Genomic DNA, 20,722 nt, shown 5'->3' with positions numbered 1-20,722 from the left:
AATTTCACACATAAGTCACTCCTGAGTATAAGTCGCATCCCTGGCCAAACTATAAAAAAAACTGCGATTTATAGTCCGAAAAATACGGTATAGTTGTATATCAGAATCAGCTTTATTGGCAAGGTAAACACATGGAATTTGACTTGTTACTTCAGACGGTGCTCTTTGTTCAATGTAAACAATATATATTAACCCATTCATCCATTTTCTACCGCTTTTCCTTTTTGGGGTCGCGGGGGATGCTGAAGGCGGTGTACACCCTGGACAAGTCACTATCTCATCGCAGGGCTAACACAGACAGACAGAAAACATTCACTCTCACATTCACACACTAGGGCCAATTTAGTGTTGCCAATCAACCTGTATCAACAATTAACTAAAATGTAAAGAATTAAATGGCTAATATGTCCAAGGCTAATAAGATGGTGGCGCAGTGGTAAATAAAGCAAAAGGATGATGAAGTGAACATGATATTGTACATTTACAGTGTATGATTAGTTTCAGGGTTATTTCACAGCAACAGGTCTGACACAGAATGTTCAGTGTTTTTCAAAGTGATAGCCTGGGAGTAGAAACTGTTCTGATGGGTTGTTTTGTTATACAGTAATTAATAACGCCTGCCGGAAGGGACAAGTTTAAGCAGTTTGTGACTAGGGTTTGAGGGGTCTGTAGTGATGCAACATGTCCGTTTTCTGACCTTGGACTAGTATAAATCCTGAATTGATGTTTTTCCTACCTACCATTGTTCTTAGTTTTACTACTTTCATATGATCAAGTCTTTTCTAACATTCCACACAACAAAATAATAAAGGTATGTATGATTTGTGATGATATCGTACCGACTCAATATCGGTGTTGGCCAGTTATCAAGACTCCAGTATTGGTATTACATTGAAAGTGACAAAAGTGTATCTGAACACCCCTAATGTAAACAACTGCTGGTTGCTTGTTGTGGTTGATTTGTCAAAGTAGAATATAAGAAAGTATAGGAAAATGATTTGGGTCATTAAAAATGTTAATATAAACAAATGCAAAAAAATGTTTTCCACTGTCTGATATTGTTTTAGATGCTGCTTGATAAATGCAGTCTTTATTTTGCAAAAGCAGTTTGTTTTACATTGCGAGTGGTCATGTATTGACATTAGAACAACCCTACTTTTGACATTGTGTCTGTTTTTAGCGAGAGCCTGATAAATATCTTTCTTCTGTTTTTGTTCTCTGAACTCACTGTTTTAGGGCCCCTGAGATCCTGACGCGGTCAGGCCACAACAGAGCAGTAGACTGGTGGAGCCTTGGGTGCTTGATGTATGACATGATGACTGGATCGGTAAGATGAAAGTTTTTGAGAGAGGAGGTGAGAACTAAAACATTGTCACAAACAATTGCACTTTGTCCCTGAGTTAAAAGCAGTTTGGCTGGTTTGAGTTGGCTAACTCCATGTGGACTTAATTCAAAAAAGGACAAGATATAGACCTGTTGTACATCAAAGGTATTCTTCAAGTATTTAATTGGTTCTATACAGAAAATAAATTGACTTTCCTGAATAAGCAATGGTAGGGGACACACTGCTACTGAACAATGACAATGGACAGTTCAGCTTCCTCATCATCTGGGGCCTCATGTATTAAGCGTGCATAAACACAAAAACTTTGCAACGTTGATAAGTATTAAGAGCAAACGCAAATTGTAAATAAGCGGTGCCTAATGCCAACTTCATGGCTGTCGCACGCTTATTTCTAAAGGCTCTGGATACTTTGGCCACACTCAGAATTGATGCTGGTTAACTGTTTAAATAAAGAAATGTCAAACAATTACTCCTCAGAATGATTTATGTGCACCTCAGAGACATATAATCAGTTAACACAATCCTGTGTGTGCAATTAGACAAATGGATACAAAAGCTTAGGTAAAGTGGTGCGAATAAAACACATTCAATTTTCCAGGTATATCAATTAGCCAGGTATATAATACTACTAATAATAATAATAATAATAACTTAGATTTATATCGCGCTTTTCTAAACACTCAAAGCGCTTACAGAGAAGTAGGACTCAACATTCATTCACACCTGGTGGTGGTAAGCTACATCAGTAGCCACAGATGTTCTTACAAGGCAGCGGAACAAGCCAGAATTCACATGCGATTTGAAGCAACTGCAGGTTTTCCTAATGTAATCGGAGCTATTGACTGCTAGCTATCATGGCAAATATGTATATGTTACTAAAAGACATTAATTCGATCAATGTACAGATCACATGTGACGTGCAAATATAATGAAGCAACATTGTAGCTATTTGACCCGGTTCATTTTAAGTAACAGCATGGTTGGGAACAGACTACAAGCTGGCTTTTTGCACCATTTGTGACTTCTTGGTGAGTGCATTTAGTCATGTAAGTGTCTTAATATTAATCCCGGTCTTGCATACATTTTATATCTTGTTTTTACAGCATCATTACAAGTCAGAGGTTAAAGTTAGTGAATTTTTTTTCTGATGGCACTAACTTCATCTAAAGATCAAACAAACCTGATTATCTTTGTTTGCAAATTATACTCGTTAAACACGTGCATAAAATGTAAAATACTAATAGTGCGCGGCTGCACCTAATTGCAACAATACTGGAATAGAGTAGGGCTGGGCGATATGGCCTTTTATTAATATCTCGATATTTTTAGGCCATGTCACGATACATGATAAATATCTCGATATTTTGCCTTAGCCTTGAATGAACACTTGATGCATATAATCACAGCAGTATGATGATTCTATATGTCTACATTAAAACATTCTTGTTCATATTTCATTAATATATGCTTATTTAAACGTCCATGCCAAGAGGGAAATCACAACTAAGTCAATTTACTAAAACTGTATTAAACAGTTATTAAGCAGTGGCACAAACATCCATGTCATTTCAAAACAGAAAGTGCAAGATTGTCAGTGACATTTTAAAACAAGCTATGATTGCACTTTTGTGCATGATGTCACTGAGATGACATTTCAAAACAACACTAAATTAAAGTGCACTTTTTGTACAGAATGCCACTACAGTAGTTTATAACAAATAAAGTGCATTTTTGTGCATGCTGTCACACAAGATAATTCAAGAAGTGTCAAATAAAAATGAGCTGCATAATAGGAAATCAAATAGTGCATGTCCTTCGCTATGTGGTAGATTCTTGCGGATGTTATCTCCCTCTGTTGTTGACTATTTTTTTCATACGGTGTTGATCTGGAAATAGTTGTTTTGGCATTTTGTTGGTGTGGTACCGAACGAAGATGTTGACATGCAGAGTTTCGAGCACTCTTAATTTTTTAGCGGGTGACTTTTCAAATGATGCTACATATTAGCAGTGGTGCTACTTTTTGTAGCAACTTTTCTGCCGCATAATTGTTCAACATCTTCCCGCTTGAAGCCAAACCACCGCCAGACGATTGGTCCTGTGCTGTTTTTCTTTGGAATGAATTCTTTCTTTATTTGTTACAAGATTCGCACCTTCTCTCTCTTGTATTACTACCCGCACCGCACCGTTAGCATCACAGCTAATGTTACCATGTCGCTACCTGTCTGCTGCGCGGGAGCGTGTGACGTTGCACATATGACGGTATGTGACATATGTAAGAGGGTGCGCCTGTTTTTAAGTCTCTGTGAGAAAGAGAGACAAGAAAGAGTGAGAAACGCATGTAGTGTAATGCCCGCCGTTTAAAGCAACTGCGTGAAGAACTTATACTCGAATATCACGATATAGTTATTTTCTATATCGCATAAAGACAAACCCGTGATTTATCGAGTATATCGAATATCACCCAGCCCTAGAATAGAGTGCATTTTGCTATCCAGCAAGAAGCATCTCCAAGTCATTGTAGGTGAAATTATTTTTTTTGATGTCTTGCTCATGATCCTTGTGTTTTCTGACTGTGCAAATGGTAAATCTCAGGCACATGGCTAATTTAAATATGATTTGCGTATTTAAATGAGGACGTGAATAGGGAAAGGCAAAGGCGCAGCAACTCAAGCATGTGCACTTTTTCCACGTTGATTGGGACGTACAAAATAAATTTGCTTAGATTAATTCGTGCACACACTAATACATCTGAATTTGTTTGTGTGTAACAACAATTTCTGGATTTTAGCCTACAATTTTTTTGTAGAAAACCCATGTAAGTCAAAAAGGGTTAGGGTTGTTTTTGTGAATTTGGGATCTGCATAAGTTCCGGAAGTTTGAAATCAAACCATGGAGGCATAGCGATGATATTTATAAAACAATCTTGCCTGCCTTAGTTCTTCCTGCAAACGACCCGTTTGGAGTTTGCCTAATTTGTGACATTTTACCCCAAGAGGGACCTCAGCAGATATATCCATGTATGCTAGAGATTTACCCAAAGAGCTTTGCGCGAGTCCATCATTGTAGTCCGAAGTTCTAGTCAATAAGTACCTTGTTTTTCCTCTATACTTTTATTGTAGAGCAGACTGGCTCGTACATGCATCCTACGCCGTTGCCATTTCTAATACAAAGTAGCATATAGTTCGAACTTATATCTGTCAGTAAACATGATATGGAAGCGCTACAAACTACAACATCGCTGGGGGGGAGACGATCCAATTGAATTGGAGGCCCGCAAATAAGACCGGCCACAAAACGGCACATCCTTAAAGTGTCTTGAGAATGGTGTAAAACATAATCTATGCAATTTAATGACCTAAGAACCAACATTACATGTTATGTAGACACAAGGAAGTGTTATAAATATAGAAAAACAATCAAAATATGACCCCTTTAATACATGAAGCCCCTGGTGTTTGCCATTCAAAATGATTAGGATTTATCCTCCGCTAAGGGAAAAGCGGTTGAAAATAGATGGATGGATCTATGGTTGAAAATGGATGGATGGATCTATGGAATGGTATCAGTTAGCGTTGCAACTTATAACATGCTGCCCATGTACCGCTGAATGGGGTGGGCTACTACATATAATTGGATTGACAATGGATTATAATTAATTGTTGCAACACTATACTGTGTACAGGATTCTTTCCTTAATTAATTGCCATGTTTATTATACGCTTTGACTTTTGGCAATTAACTACCCTCTTTTTACCTTCCACCCCAGCCTCCATTTACAGGAGAAAACCGAAAAAAGACCATTGATAAGATCTTGAAATGTAAGCTCATTCTTCCTCCGTACCTGACCATTGATGCCAAGGACCTCCTCAAGAAGGTCTGTAACACGCACGCACGCACACACACACACACACACACACACACACACACACACACACACACACACACACACACACACACACACACACACACACACACACACACATAAGACATTTAGGCTTGTCAAACCATCAGTTTGTTAAGCAGATCCAGGAGCTTCTAAACCAATTTGGGTTTTTTGAGAATTGTTGTCTTACCAAAGAAAACGACTTTTCCGCCAATTAATTCACTTGAGTTACCCTTCCTACAAATGAAAGTTTAATGGGGAAACCTAAAAAAAATCATAGTGTAAGAAAGAGTTAAAAAATACGTTGTAATTATCTACATTGGGTATCGGTTAAAACACTTTTTAAATTCCACTCAGCTAATTCCACAGATTTATCTTCTTTCATATTTTACCCACAGGCATTGACCCTAAAACTAACATTGACTGCAGGTAAATGATTCACACACTTTCAGGAGATGCATTTGTTGAAGTAAAAAAAAACAGTTTTTTGATATGAAACTAGCCACAGTGCAGTACTTTCGTATAAATGCATTTAGAGCTATTGCAGTAGGAGTACAGTGTGGCGGCCATCTTTGGATTTCAATGAATAGTCAGTTTTGTAGCTAATATGCATTATATTGGTGATAATTTAATTGTCCCAATATCTTTTACTTTAATTTAATAGTTCATTATGTTTTTGTAACATTATGTGAAGCTTCATTCTCTGGAAGAGAATATTAATTCTACATAGCCAAACAAGTTCAGTGGTGTAGTTTTGTAATGGCAATTTACGAAACTCTAGCAGTGACATATGTAGTGATGCAGCGATCTCATACTGGCTGACTTGTGGATTCAAGAATAAGGTGACATCATTGAACCACGGATCTCTTTAATTCCCCTGTCAATCTTAGCTATGGTTTCAAACTTTTTAACTTAAGTGTTAACTTGTTTGCAAGTAAGTGTGCTATACAATCAAGGAAAAATATTTTGATTGTGTGAAAAACCCCGTTGATGTATCCCTAATAATGAGCTGAAAATTTAGTATCGTTGCAGCAAAGCATTCCGAGTAATTATTTGTCAATTTCAGTTGCTCTCTTTAACATCCATAGTTGGACATCGCCTTGACAGCTCGGGTGTTTTGCTTACCGGTAGTTGATTACATACCTGCTTTCCACCCATGTACCTTGGTTCAAATGAAAGAGGGAGAAAACGTGTGAATCTTTTTTTTATAATTTTGCAGCCGTACATCTATGTCATACAGTTTTAATTCCAACAATTTCATTTATCATTTCTATATTCATTGTACATTTCAGTAAAGTTTTCGATGTTCCACATTCTAACCATTTCAACATTCAAATCATTCCTACAAAGTATTTCTATATTCAAACCATTTCACAGTCTGTTTCCATCCTTTCTTCTACATTCTACTCGCATTTCAACTCCCATTCTTCAATATTCAAACCATTCCTACCATAAGTTCTAATATATTCTTACAATACTGTACATTCGTTCTGCATCTCATTTCAGTTCAGCTGCAGCATTGGGTCATTCACACACAATTTCTACAGAAATTCTATTTTCTAGTTGAACATGAAGATGTAATGGATTTATTGAACACTGCCCTATTCCATTAAATTGTAAATTTCCATTTCCTTAGTAACCCATCCGTCAAACAAATATGATTGTATGTAAATTATATACACATACTGTATACATGAGTAATGCCAGTTGAGGCAAGTTGCCGACGGGAGTGCTTTTATAAATAGCACAATAAAATGTATTGAGGTGCTTGGACGGGGTTGATTTCAAACAAAACCTGTGTATAAAACTCCCCTCCTTTGTATAATTGTATGTTCCTTGTTCTTATGCTTTCAGTTGTTGAAGAAGAATCCACACCAAAGACTAGGCTCCAGCAAAACAGACTGCACTGATATCCAAGTAACTTTTTTTTCCATTCATACAAGAGTGTTCACTGTTGGCTATTGCAAAATTGATTTTGTCTTTTCTCACATTGAGAACCTCCTATTGGTGTGATAATTTGAAAATAGTTTCCCTCACTCTGGAGCTCTAAGTTAGTTAGCTCTCACTTTGTGGGTTAAGGCTAATTAACTAATGTCTCTGATATCAATGATTTCAAGAAAGACTGGCCTAGGCCTGTAAGAAATATCGATAATAATGAAAACCGTTATACAGGTCGTGGTCACAATGACGTCATCGTATAATTTAGTAAATGATTTTCTTTAAAAAAGCTCAAAAATGTATACGTTATTTATTAATTAGTATTAATATTTAGTCTTATATTGTTTTGCTAAATTTTCAATTGTTTCTGCTTATTGTACAAGATTGTTAAGAAATTTTAAAAGGTCTAGAGACTTCTAGTGACTTTCTTTATTAAAAACGATTAACAAAAAAAGGGCACGCTGTGTCCCATTTAAATATTAAAATTTAATAAATAAAATAATGTATAAAACAAGAAATGCAACAATATATATTTATATGTATTAGGGGTGTGGGAAAAAATCGATTCGAATACAAATCGAATCGTTTACGTTGTGTGATTCAGAATCGATTCTCATTTTTAAAGAATCGATTTTTCTTTTTCTTTTAAATCAATCCAACAAACCACTACACAGCAATACCATAACAATGCAATCCAATTCCAAAACCGCGTGCGTGCGTAAACTCAGTATTATTCTTCCTCCAAACGCGACGAGTTGAGTTTATACCAAAGAGTTCTATGTTCTATTTTGGTTTCATCTGACCACATGACATTCTCCCAATACTCTGCTGTATCATCCATGTATCCATTTTGGTATAAATCCAACTTGTCGTGTTTGGAGGAAGAAGAATACTGAGTTGCATCCCAAGAGAACCATACCTCCTGTGAAGCAATGGGGGTGGAAACAACATGCTTTGGGGCTGTTTTTCTGCTAAGGGGACAGGACAATTGATCCGTGTTAAGGAAAGAATGAATGGGGCCATGCATCGTGAGATTTTGAGCCAAAACCTCCTTCCATCAGTGAGAGCTCTGAATGGTTATACCAAATACTTATTTTCCACCATAATTTACAAATAAATTCTTTAAAATTCCTACAATGTGAATTCCTGGATTTTTTTTCAAATTCTGTCTCTCCCAGTTGAAGAGTACCTATGATGAAAATTACAGACCTCTGTCATCAAATTAAGTGGGAAAACTTGCACAATCGGTGGCTGACTAAATACTTTTTTGCCCCACTGTATAAACTATCAGACTGCGTGGTCAGTAGTAGTGGATTTCAGTAGGCCTTTAACTACAGTAGTTAGTTTGCTTCAGGTCTTCTGACTCCAAATTACTTTTTATCGCAGTGACCTTTTGTTTTTTGAAAAAAGAAGCAATTGGGTTAACTCAGAGCTCATTATGTCCGACGGGGAATTGGGTCTTGCTGGCCTACAAGGTATCCCTTATTCATATTTCTGAAAATTGCTGAATATGACCCCAACGACACCATCTGTACTGTTAAACATTGTGATGGAACCATTCTGCTTTGGATGCAAAAAATGCTTCACTCCATTAAGGGATGGATTAACAGGCCCATTTTTAGTTTTTGGTTTATCAGAGCATTAACCAAAAAATTCTTGACACCCAATGTTAATGGTGTATTTTTACTAAACAGCAACTTCCATAAACATGTAAGGAGCCAATGTGAGTATGTGGTTTAGAGCGGTGTTTTCTAACCATAGGGTCATTGAGGGGTGCAAGCACCCCCTGAAGGGGCAGCCAAAAAATATATAGTTTTCACAGCTGTGGTCCTTACGAGTTGCAGCATTTGTCATTTGTAATACACTTTCCCACCACTTGCGCTCAGTTGTAATACACTCTCTCACCACTTGTGACAGTACTGACAATCTTAAACAAGAATTCTTGTGCTAGAAGAAGTCATAAAGAAAATTTTTAAGCGCAAAAAATATTTCATTTGCACTTTAATTTTGACAGATTAGTGAACAAACACATTCATTATTAATTTAATATATTTTAACCCACCATTTTTCATAAGTTATTTATTAATCCCTTCTTATGCAGTACATTATGTCAGCACTTTTCTTATCAGCCTGACCTAAGCCTGAGGTTTGTGTGTTAAATAAAATGTTTGTGATTAACACATGATTTCATATTATTAGAAACTAACCAAAAGTGTCAAGCGGTAGAAAATGGATGGATGTAGGTAATATATGATTATGGAATATGATTAAAATCAAGAGTAAGGTTACTAAATCAGTGTAAATATTTAAGTATGTCCCTCGCCCCTCTGTGGTGTAAAATTTGAGAGCCCCAAGATTTAAAAGGGTTACATCCCTGGTTTAGAGCATTGTGAAACTGATTCATGCACTTTTCTACTCAGAGACATTCATTCTTCAAACAAATCAAGTGGGATGATCTTCTAAACAAGAGAGTTGAGCCACCATACAAACCGCAGCTGGTAAAACATGGTTTGTCATTTTGCTTTCAGGTCATATTTCCACAGAGCTTATTGTCTTTTCTTTACTTCTGTAGCAGTCAGATGAAGATGTGAGCCAGTTTGACACCAGGTTTACGAAGCAGACACCAGTGGACAGTCCAGACGATACCTCAATCAACCAGAGTGCAGAGCTTACTTTTGCCGTGAGTAGTTTGTACTTAATACTCAGTAATAAAGTAGGACAAAGCAGTCTGACACCATAGTAGTGTGTTGCTATTCAAACCAACTGTATCTTCACTGTACTTGTGCAACAATTACGGGTCAGTAATTTATAAATGCTACAAATGACTAAGCATTATAATGTGGAGATGGTGGAGTAGCATACTAACATTTTCTTGTGACTGAGGTGGTTTTGTCTTTATTTCCTTAAGGGTTTCACCTATGTGGCTCCTTCAGTCCTAAACAGTTTAAAAGAAGGTTTCTCCTTTGAGCCACGAATGAGGCCCGTTCGCCGACACAACAGTGGCCCACGCACACCTATCAGGTAATACACACATTTAAAAAGAGGAATTTGTGCGGACTGACACAGTTTAAGTTTATTCATGTCAAACGGGGGGATGTTAAAGAAGATAAAAAATCGCAAGAACAGTCTTTCCCCCAGTTAACAGCTTTGTTTGGGGGGGAGGGTGTCATGGGTAGCGAACTAACAGACACAAAAAACACGGGCACATTCTTTTAAGTATTGCGGTTGCTTCTCAGCTGTAATTACTGTAACACTTTTCATTATGGCAATAAAAAGTAGGGACACAACTGGGGCTGGGTGATTTATCTATATACTCGATATATCGCGGGTTTGTCTCGATATAGAGAATTACTATATCGTGATGTTCGAGTATACGTTCTCACACAGTTGCTTTTAGCTGTAGGCAGTACACTGCATGTGTTTCCCACTCTTTCTTTCTCTCCTTCTCACAGAGAATTAAACCAAGCGCACCTTCTTACACACGTCATGTGTGCAACGTCAAACGCTCTCGCGGAGCAGACAGGTAGCGACATGGTAACATGAGCTGTGTTGCTAATGGTGCGGTGTGAGTGGTAATACGAGAGAGAAGGTGTGAATCTGGTCACAAATGAAGGAAGAATTAATCCCCAAGAAAAGCAGCACGGGGTCCATCGTCTGACGGTGGATTGGCTTCAAGCGGGAATATGTTGATTGCAACAAAAAGTAGAACCACTGCTAATGTAGCATCATTTGAAAAATCACCCGCTAGAAACTGCTTGAAACTCTGCATGTCAACATCTCCGTTTGCTATGTGGTAGGTTACTACGGACGTTATTAAGATCTGTTGTTGACCAATTTTTTTCATACGATCTGGAAATGGTTGCTTCGGCATTTTGTGGATATGGTACCGAACGTAGATGTTGACATGTAGTTTCAAGCACTCTTCATTCTCTAGTGGGGGACTTCTGAAATGATGCTACAAATTAGCAGTAGGTGCTAATTTTGCAGCAACGCTTTTGCCACATACTTGTTCAACATATTCCCGTTTGAAGCCAAACCACCGGAAGTTGATGGATCCCCTGCTGTTTTTATCAGGAATTAATTCTTCCTTCATTTGTTACCAGATTGGTACCTTCTTTCTCTTGTATTATCACTCGCACAACTACGCTAGCATCACAGCTAACATTACATATGCTGCTACTTCTTAATCGAGGGCATATGAGACGACAGTATGTGACGTATGTAAGAAAGTGTACTTGTCTTTGAGAAGGAGAGACAGGAAAGAGTGGGAAACGCCTGTAGTGTAATGCCCGAGGCTAACAGCAACTGCGTGAGAGCGTATACTTGAATATCACAATATAGTCATTTTCTATATTGCACAGAGACAAACCTGCGATATATCGAGTAAAACGATGTATCACTCCACCATAATTCCAAGGGTTAACTTCACACAGCGATAAAGACGTGAATGAATTAACGTATGCAGCTGGTGCACCCACCAGCTGACGGCTCGTTATAAATACACAGGTTGCTCTATAATGCAAGTAAAACACAAGTGCCCTTCTGCCATGCATCGAACATGTTATTTAACTTGAGCTTGTTCACAAAAGAAGCAGTTAGTGATGAGAATTGAAAACCGGTTCTTGTCCAGAACCCGTTCCTTGGAACTGCTTGCCATTTTGTAAAGTGATTCTATGATCTATTCTTTTGGGTGGGGATGACGTCATTACGCAATGTGCGTACTGCGTAGTGATGTCAGATCGCAAAATGCCAATGCCTGGTCAAAACAAACACTAACATTTTACAAGAAAGTATTGCAATAGCGCTACTTGTTATAATTATAAGGTTGCTATTTCATCAAGAGGTGGTCACGCGAGCAATAAGCAGAAACATCTGAACACACAGCATGCAATAATTATGAATGAAAGTTGCGTTTTTGCAACACTCTAACTCCGATCTCATCCCAGGCAGCAGTAATGCTAGCACGTCATCTGAATACAACCGGTATTAAACTCACCGCCTGTCATGTTAGCGGCATTATTTGTTAAACTGAAATTAATGTCTTCTCACCTATATGACGAGAAACAGATTGACTGGCTGCGTGGCGGGCAGCTACAGTTCACATCTGCCACTAGATGAATACCGAGCAGCGACTCAGTTTTTGGTCTATTTGCTACAGTAGACACTACTAAATTGCATTAGGTGAATGTTCAATTGTTGTCAAAGAAAAGTTGCATGCTTTCCTCCCACCAGATTTTCTCTCAGCCATTATGTTATACAGGTAAAACAAAAAAAAATTGAATAATGTGTACAAGGCAATTAATGCCAGCAATTAACTTCAAATGTGAAACTAATATGTGATATTTACTCATTGCATGCGAAAATGTCATGCCTTTATTATCATGTTAATGATCTCGATATTTTCAATTCAAGGTTTACATAAACTGTAAGCCACAATCATCAAAAGTATGACCATTAAAGGCTCGACACCTCCCTTTGCATGTAATAAGTTAATATCACGTGTTATTAAATGTTACATTCTTGTGTCATTTCCACATTTTATTTTGTTAAATTCTACAGAATAATATTTATTCATTACATTTATTTTCTAAAAAGTACCTGCTTTTTCCTCTCTGCTACGTATGTGATCTCACTGTAGGCTTTATAAGGTTACGTTTCCTCTAAACTAAACACAATTGGGGCTAATCCACTTTTTTCCCCCTCTTTTTTCCCCAAATAAGAATCGTGAAGGAACCGAATTGTTCAGACTCAAAAGTGAAATCGCAACCTGAAAAATCTTATCAATTCCCAAAGTAGCAGTGTTTGCTCCAGTTGTTTGATTGATTGATAATGTACAGCACCAACTTGAAGTCTTGGGACAAATGGCTCTCTAAAATAGACGGATCAAAGTCTTGCGATAGTTTTTAATATGATACAATAATATATAATGATGCCATACAATTACCGGGGTTACACATACATGTCATAAATGTCATCAATAAATTAGCTACTTTATTATATAAAGTAGGTTTATAGAACGCAACATTGCAATCACCTGATTGATTGATTGATTGAAACTTTTATTAGTAGATTGCACAGTACAGTACATATTCTGTACAATTGACCACTAACTGGTAACACCCGAATACATTTTTCAACTTGTTTAAGTCGGGGTCCACGTAAATCAATTCATGGTACAAATATATACTATGGCATAGTACATAATACAGTCATCACACAAGTTAATCTTCAGAGTATATACATTGAATTATTTACATTATTTACAATCCGGGGAAAACATATGTTTCAGAAAAGCATTTTTGTCTGTAAAAATAAGCGATCTTTAATGACAGCAAGTGGTTAAAAGTTGTTCTTAAAGTTTGCTAATAGTCATGGAGCAAGATTGTTGAAGAGTACTGTTTGTCACTCGTTAAATCCATGCCTCAGAGACTATAACTAAGCTGTTATTAAAAAAAAAAAGAGGTGGTGCAGCAATGTACTAGTGGTGTGTTTGAGTTTTTTTGTTTGTTTTTCATGATTCCATAAGTATTTTCTTTAGAATTGAGTAATTTCAAATGATTAAAACTGTTACTGCCACGATTTATATTTTTGATTTCCTTTAGTCTTTTTTTAAAGCCAGAAAGTTGCTATTTGAAATGACTATAGTTTTGTGTCAAGTCTGTTATGTGCCTTTTTTCTAAAAAAATCACAGCTGAATGAACATCGCATTATATTTTCCAGGGGTTGTAGACGACAAAATACACTAATTTGGAGTTTTCTTTTCTTCTTTAGAAGGGACACACAACAGGTTCCCTTGGATTGGCTCTGACAAGGAGATAATTTTTGGTTAAAGTGACCAATCAGAAAGGAGGGGAGTTGCAAGGCTGTCTATTCAATACCCGCCCCTAAGTGGCAAAAGGAGTAGAGGCCATACCTGGGTAGAGAGGGGGTTTTATGCGTGCAGGGTTTTGCCCTGTTTTGGCGCCATAATTGTTCACATTGATGGACGGTTATATCCTAAATGAAAACTATTTTACCATCTTACATGCCCAATTCATTACTATTGTACAAACCCCGTTTCCATATGAGTTGGGAAATTGTAATGATGTAAATATAAACGGAATACAATGATTTCCAAATCATTTTCAACCCATATTCAGTTGAATATGCTACAGACAACACATTTGATGTTCAAATTGATAAACATTTTTTTTTGGTAAATAATCATTAACTTTGGAATTTGATGCCAGCAACACGTGACATAGAAGTTGGGAAAGGTGGAAATAAATACTGATAAAGTTGAGGAATACTCATCAATCACTTATTTGGAACATGCCACAGGTGTGCAGGCTAATTTGGAACAGGTGGGGGCCATGATTGGGTATAAAAACAGCTTCCCAAAAAATGCTCAGTCTTTCACAAGAAAAGATGGGGCGAGGTACACCCCTTTGTCCACAACTGCGAGAGCAAATAGTCACACAGTTTAAGAACAACGTTTCTCAAAGTGCAATTGCAAAAAATTTAGGGATTTCAAGAAATCTACGGTCCATAATATCATCACAAGGTTCAGAGAATCTGGAGAAATCACTCCACATTAAGTGCCATGGCCGGAAACCAACATTGAATGACCGTGACCTTCGATCCCTCAGACGGCACTGTATCAAAAACCGACATCAATCTCTAAAAGGTATCACCACATGGGCTCATTAACACTTCATAAAACCACTGTCACTAAATACAGTTCGTCGCTACATCTGTAAGTGCAAGTTAAAGCTCTACTATGCAAAGCCATATATCAACAACATCCACAAACGCCACCGGCTTTTCTGGGCCTGAGATCATCTAAGATGGACTGATACAAAGTGGAAAAGTGTTCTGTGGTCTGACGAGTCCACATTTCAAATTGTTTTTCGAAATATTCGACATCGTGTCAAAGGGGAAACGAACCTGTTATCGACGCAAAGTTCAAAAGCCAGCATCTGTGATGAATGGGAAAGAATTCCACTTTCAAAAACTTCAACAATTAGTTTCCTCAGTTCCCAAACGTTTATTGAGTGTTGTTAAAAGAAAAGGTGATGAAACAAACTGGTGAAAATGCGCTTTCCCAACTACTTTGGCATGTGTTGCAGCCATGAAATTCTAAGTTAATAAAGTTATTAAATAAAGTTTGAGTTCGAACATCAAATATCTTGTCTTTGTAGTGCATTCAATTGAATATGGGTTGAAAAGGATTTGCAAATCATTGTATTCCGTTTATATTTACATCTAACACAATTTCCCAACTCGTATGAAAACAGAGTTTGTAATATTATTGTAGGCAACTAACAATTTGTTCACATTGGTACTTAAATTTTTTTTTTTTCCTCTTATTTTAGTCCTGTGACATTTTCCCCCACTGGGCCCTTCAAGTCAAATATTGATGGCGAGCCAGGACTATTTTCTCCCTCATCTGCCTCAAAAGATCCATCTCCTGTGCCGCTGGAGAATGGCTCTGCCAGTCAGCCGATCAGTACACCTTCCAGGAACAAGAAGGAAAAGGGGCACCACAGATGATGAGGAGGGACTTTTTCAGATCTAAGCAGGTGAACCCATTCAGTAATCCAAAAAGAGTGTTTGTGGGTTTGGGCTTTGCTATAATTCAGTCATGCACGGGCATGTGGGGCTCGCTTTTTCTTCTCTCAGACCTTAAAACAGATCTGCATTTGACATGCGCCAGTTTACGCAACAGGTTTAAAGATGACAAATCATTGATAAAGGCGCTATCCATTATTATTACTATTATTATTATTATTATTATTGATAGAAAATAAATTCTTTAGTTGCATTTAAGCTTTCTTAAAAATAGGCACTTAATAGATAACAGTTTGAATTGTTATATTTTTAAATGTGTGACATAACTAATTTGGATTTATTTAGTGGATCGAGACAGACAGTCGACAAAATGATGGCACATGTGACAGTTTCCACGCAAAGTGAGAAAATCAAAAAATTATTGTATACATGTTAGTTATTACCCGCTGCATATGATGATGATTGGGAAAGAACTGCATCTTATGTAAACACAGGATTTAAGGAATATTGATCTGATATGATTGATCTGTAATCTCTAATGCAATATTGCATTATGTCGTTTAAGTATTATCTTACTCTATGAATAACATTTTTGTTTGGTTTTTACAAACCATACAAATAAAGAATAACTATGCACAACAACAAGTTGTGTAACCAGCAACATGTTCTAAAAAAAATGCAATGCATGGACAGTGTTTTCTTTCTTTTGCTCATAAATGCATACATATTTGCTGCAGTGTTGTAAAATATGTATCTGGATATGAAGTTAATTCTATTCATTTCTTTTTTTAATGTACATTCAGTTTTGAGAATTATATATAGAGTGCTTAAGGGGTGACTCAAGTAATTAAAAATATTTAGTGGACAAGATGTTTTGGGATTATTGCTGATTTCTCTTGCCTTACTATTGTCATATCTGAATAAAAAAAATGTTGCTCGGTGTGAAAGATTTTTTTTATTTGCCTAATGAATTTTGAACGATTTATAATCAAATGCTCATGAAGGTCAGCTTTGAGCAGGCGCATCCTTAGACATGCATACTTTGCATCAACATTTACAAAAGGTCCTTGTGTATGCGTGTTCATTTCAAAGTTTCCTGACCAGGACAAGTTGGATTTGCTGCCCTGACTGGAGGAATGAGCAAGTATTTTTGAAATAAATAAATAAAAAGAAGGTCAACTGCCCTTTCGGGACTTTCCATTAAGAATTGCAGAAAGATGTTGCATGATGAGACCATGTTACCGACACAAACGGTGTCATTTACAGAAGGCCAGAGCTGAAGGTGTTACAAAAACAAAAAAATATAAGAAAAGTTGATTCTGCATACATTGCTTTCCTAACAACCCTGAAAGAAGACAAGAATTGGAAGCGAAGGTTCTCGAACAACACTGGAGAGCCACCGATTACAGCATCTTGTGTGAGGTAAACACACAACACATCTGTGTTTTGTTCAGGAGAGTACACTTAATCTTATACAAATATTAACAGAAGAAATAAAAAAAATTGAGAGATGATTTGACAAAAACACTATATCTCAGTAAAACTAAAATATTTCTATTCAGTAACAGTAGTATAAAAATTCAAACAAATACAAACAGACTAAGTAGACATTGTAAAGGTAAAATAAACCATATCTAGGGTGCAATAATAGATGAAAAATGAACTGGAAATGTCATTAAGATATCCAACAAAGTGGCAACAAATACATCAATAATGAATAAAGCAAAATGGTATGGAATGTTCTTAGTTGTCACAAGTACAATGGAATCTATTTTTCTCTTCAAACCCATTCAGACAAACTGGGGAAGGATCAGTATAAAAATACTCTTATCTCAATCTGGGCTTCTGTGAGGAAGGGGGCACAAACGGGGACCGAGAAAAATAACTTGTCGATAAGCACACGTTGACACAGAAACCACAAGACTTGCAACAAGAGGGGAGGGGGCAGACCTCCGGCTCGAAGCTGCCAGCCACTAGGGACGCCAGTCTGTTGTCCGTAATACCACGAGGGGTGGCCGTGGGGGTTGGGTTATGTGAGCATATGTAGCCATGGCCTATAGTGTGTGTGTTAAGTCTGTAGGCCTGCAGTCGCCCTGCAAGCGGTGGCAAAGTAACGAGAGTTTATCTTTCTTGTCTTCACTGCACTGTCCTTGAGAGGACTCTTGAGCGAACGACCTTGCCACGGAAAACAATCAAGATTAGAATGGTTGTTTGAGCGAGCAAAAACAAATTTAAACTTTTAACTAAAGATGTCCAATAATATCGGACTGCCGATAAATGCTTTATAATGTAATATCGGAAATTATCGGTATCTGTTTCAAAAAGTAAAATGTATAACTTTTTAAAACGCCGCTGTACGGAGTGGTACCAAACGTAGGGAGAAGTACAGAGCACCAATAAACCTTAAGGGCACTGCATTTGCATGCCGGCCCAATCACATAATATCTACGGCTTTTCACACACTAGTGAAAGCAGGGCATACTTGGTCAACAGCCATACAGGTCACACTGAGGGTGGCCGCACAAACAACTTTAACACTGTTACAAATATGCGCCACACTGTGAACCCACACCAAACGAGAATGACAAACACATTTCGGGAGAACATCCGCACCGTAACACAATAGAACACATACCCAGGATCCCTTGGAGCACTAACTCTTCTGGGATGCTACAATAAACACCCCCCGCTACCCCCTATCCCCCAAACCCCACCCACCTCAACCTCCTCATGCTCTCAGGGAGAGCATGTCCCAAATTCCAAGCTGCTGTTTTGAGGCATGTTAAAAATATAATGCACTTTGTGACTTTAATAATAAATATGTCAGTGCCATGTTGTTTTTTTTTCCCATAACTTGAGTTGATTTATTTTGGAAAACCATGTTGCATTGTTTAATGCATCCAGCGGGGCATCACAACAAAATTAGGCATAATAATGTGTTAATTCCACAACTGTATATATCGGTATCGGTTGATATTGGAATCGGCAATTAAGACTTGGACAATATTGGGATATCGGCAAAAAAGCCATTATCTCTACTTTTTACTGTAATTGTCTGATTCTCAAATTTATCCCATAGGCCAGACGGTCTGATGTTATCCAAAATCCAAAAAGTATGAGTGTCTACAGTTCTTCCCGCATACTCCAATCATTTGTGGCAGCTTTAGGGTTCTTTAAATGGCTGCCAGCATCTTAACAGTTTGTTGATACAACCAGAGCAACGCTTACTCCAATCAGCAGATGTCCTGTTATCATGGTTCCAAATAGGTAGATATCGTCTATGTCCTTGACTGAAAGGGTCGCCAGGTACACGGCACTCCTTTTCTCCCATGAGTCCGTCGTGTGTCCAGCAACAACCGCTCCAACAGGACAGGTGGGTTCCCCTGAACCTGATATTTTGGGGTTTGGTGGTAGCGGGGGTGTATATTGTAGCGTCCCGTTGGTGCTGCAAAGGGTTCTGGGTATTTGTTCTGTTGTGTTTATGTTGCCTTACGGTGCAGATGTTCTCTTGAAATGTGTTTGTCATTCTATTTTGGTGTGGGTTCACAGTGTGGCGCATATTTGTGACAGTGTTAGTTGTTTACACGGCCACCCTCAGTGTGACCTGTATGGCTGTTGACCAAGTATTGCTTGCATATACACAACAGAGCAAATACCCAGAACCCCTTGCTGCACTAACTCTTCCGGGACACTACAATATACACCCCCTGTTACCCTCTACCCCGCCCACCTCAACCTCCCCATGCTCTCAGGGAGAGCATGTCCCAAGTTCCAAGCTGCTGTTTTGAGGCACGTTAAAACAAATAATGCACTATATGACTTCAAAAATAAATATGGCAGTGCCATGTTGGCATTTTTTTTCCATAACTTGAGTTTATTTATTTTGTAAAACCTTGTTACATTGTTTAATGTATCCAGCGGAGCATCACAACAAAATTAGGCATAATAATGTGTTAATTCCACGACTGTATATATTGGTATCGGTTGGTATCGGAATCAGTAATTAAGAGTTGGACAATATGGGAACGTCGGCAAAAAAGCCTTAATCGGACCTTTTTTGTTAGAATACATTAAAACAAATGTGTTCTTATCCCACATAAAGATTGTGAGTGATGGGCAAAAAAAAAAAAAAAAGTACAGTTCCCTTTAATGCCGTTTAGTGCTAAAATGACAATTAAAAAGCACTCGCTACCTCTCAGTATTTTTCAAGTGAGTGAGAAAAACATCCAGAAGTACCATCTTTTACTAAAGCAAACTTTATTTAGTCAAGTGAGAATGAATATTCATCTTGAACAATTTGACAATGTCATTGGGATTAATGATTTTAATAAAATCTACTGCGTAACGGAACGTTTGAATTGTCATTCAGAGCAATTTCCCCTAGGAGCTTCATAACCACTAACACCAAAACAGATGCTTTTTAAACAAAACAACGTTGCATAATAGCTGGATCTGTTATTCATTTGACCAGAAGGCTTATTCTATTGGTGGCAGGTATCAATCTGTGATATTGACATGCATATTAGTTAGGGCTGAATAATTAATTGCATTTGCAATTTAATCGCCTTGTGATGAAACGGTTTGACTGGTGACGAGCTGGCGACTGGAGCCGTCAGGAAGAGAAGTCAACGCTGCAATGTTTTGTGCTGTTAAATATCTGAGTTCGACAATCAAATTGGAAAGTAAATGCGTTCATGTTGTCATTGAAGCGGCATTGAACACAAGCATAAAAAACTCTGCCACTGACGAGTGCAAGTTAATCGAGGGCAGTCTTCCACATATACTGGGTGTGGAAGACTCCTCCCGTCGGGTTCCTTGGACCACCAATCACCGACATCACCGCTCCTTTTCAGGGTTTTTAGACAGTTTAAGTAGAATAGTCTGTGTTGTGCTTTTTAAGCAATTGTCTTCAGTGTCTGTCAATCTCGCTCTCGTGCTCCAACTCCAACAAGTCCTCTCCTCCCCTTTTAACAGAGCGACAGGTGATTAGACAAACAGGCCCAGGT

At 37.8% G+C, this 20,722-nt stretch overlaps 1 protein-coding gene across 2 annotated transcripts in view; it reads left to right on the top strand.

Annotated features, from left to right (window-relative positions):
• LOC133557453 (ribosomal protein S6 kinase beta-2-like) overlaps positions 1-16,663 on the top strand; it is a 39,918-nt gene extending 23,255 nt beyond the window's left edge. For both annotated transcript variants that reach the window (XM_061907931.1, XM_061907923.1), the window contains 7 exons: positions 1,237-1,327; positions 5,112-5,219; positions 7,083-7,145; positions 9,587-9,664; positions 9,739-9,846; positions 10,075-10,187; positions 15,521-16,663. In XM_061907931.1, the coding sequence (XP_061763915.1) occupies positions 1,237-1,327; positions 5,112-5,219; positions 7,083-7,145; positions 9,587-9,664; positions 9,739-9,846; positions 10,075-10,187; positions 15,521-15,698 (739 nt within the window). In that variant the 3' untranslated portion in view covers positions 15,699-16,663. The remainder of the gene's footprint in view (positions 1-1,236; positions 1,328-5,111; positions 5,220-7,082; positions 7,146-9,586; positions 9,665-9,738; positions 9,847-10,074; positions 10,188-15,520) is intronic.
• Positions 16,664-20,722: the final 4,059 nt, after the last annotated feature.

This window comes from Nerophis ophidion, linkage group LG01 (assembly GCF_033978795.1).
Source record: "Nerophis ophidion isolate RoL-2023_Sa linkage group LG01, RoL_Noph_v1.0, whole genome shotgun sequence".
NCBI lineage: Eukaryota > Metazoa > Chordata > Actinopteri > Syngnathiformes > Syngnathidae > Nerophis > Nerophis ophidion.
Note: the sequence above shows the minus strand (reverse complement) of the source record. Positions and strands in the feature narration are given on the sequence as shown.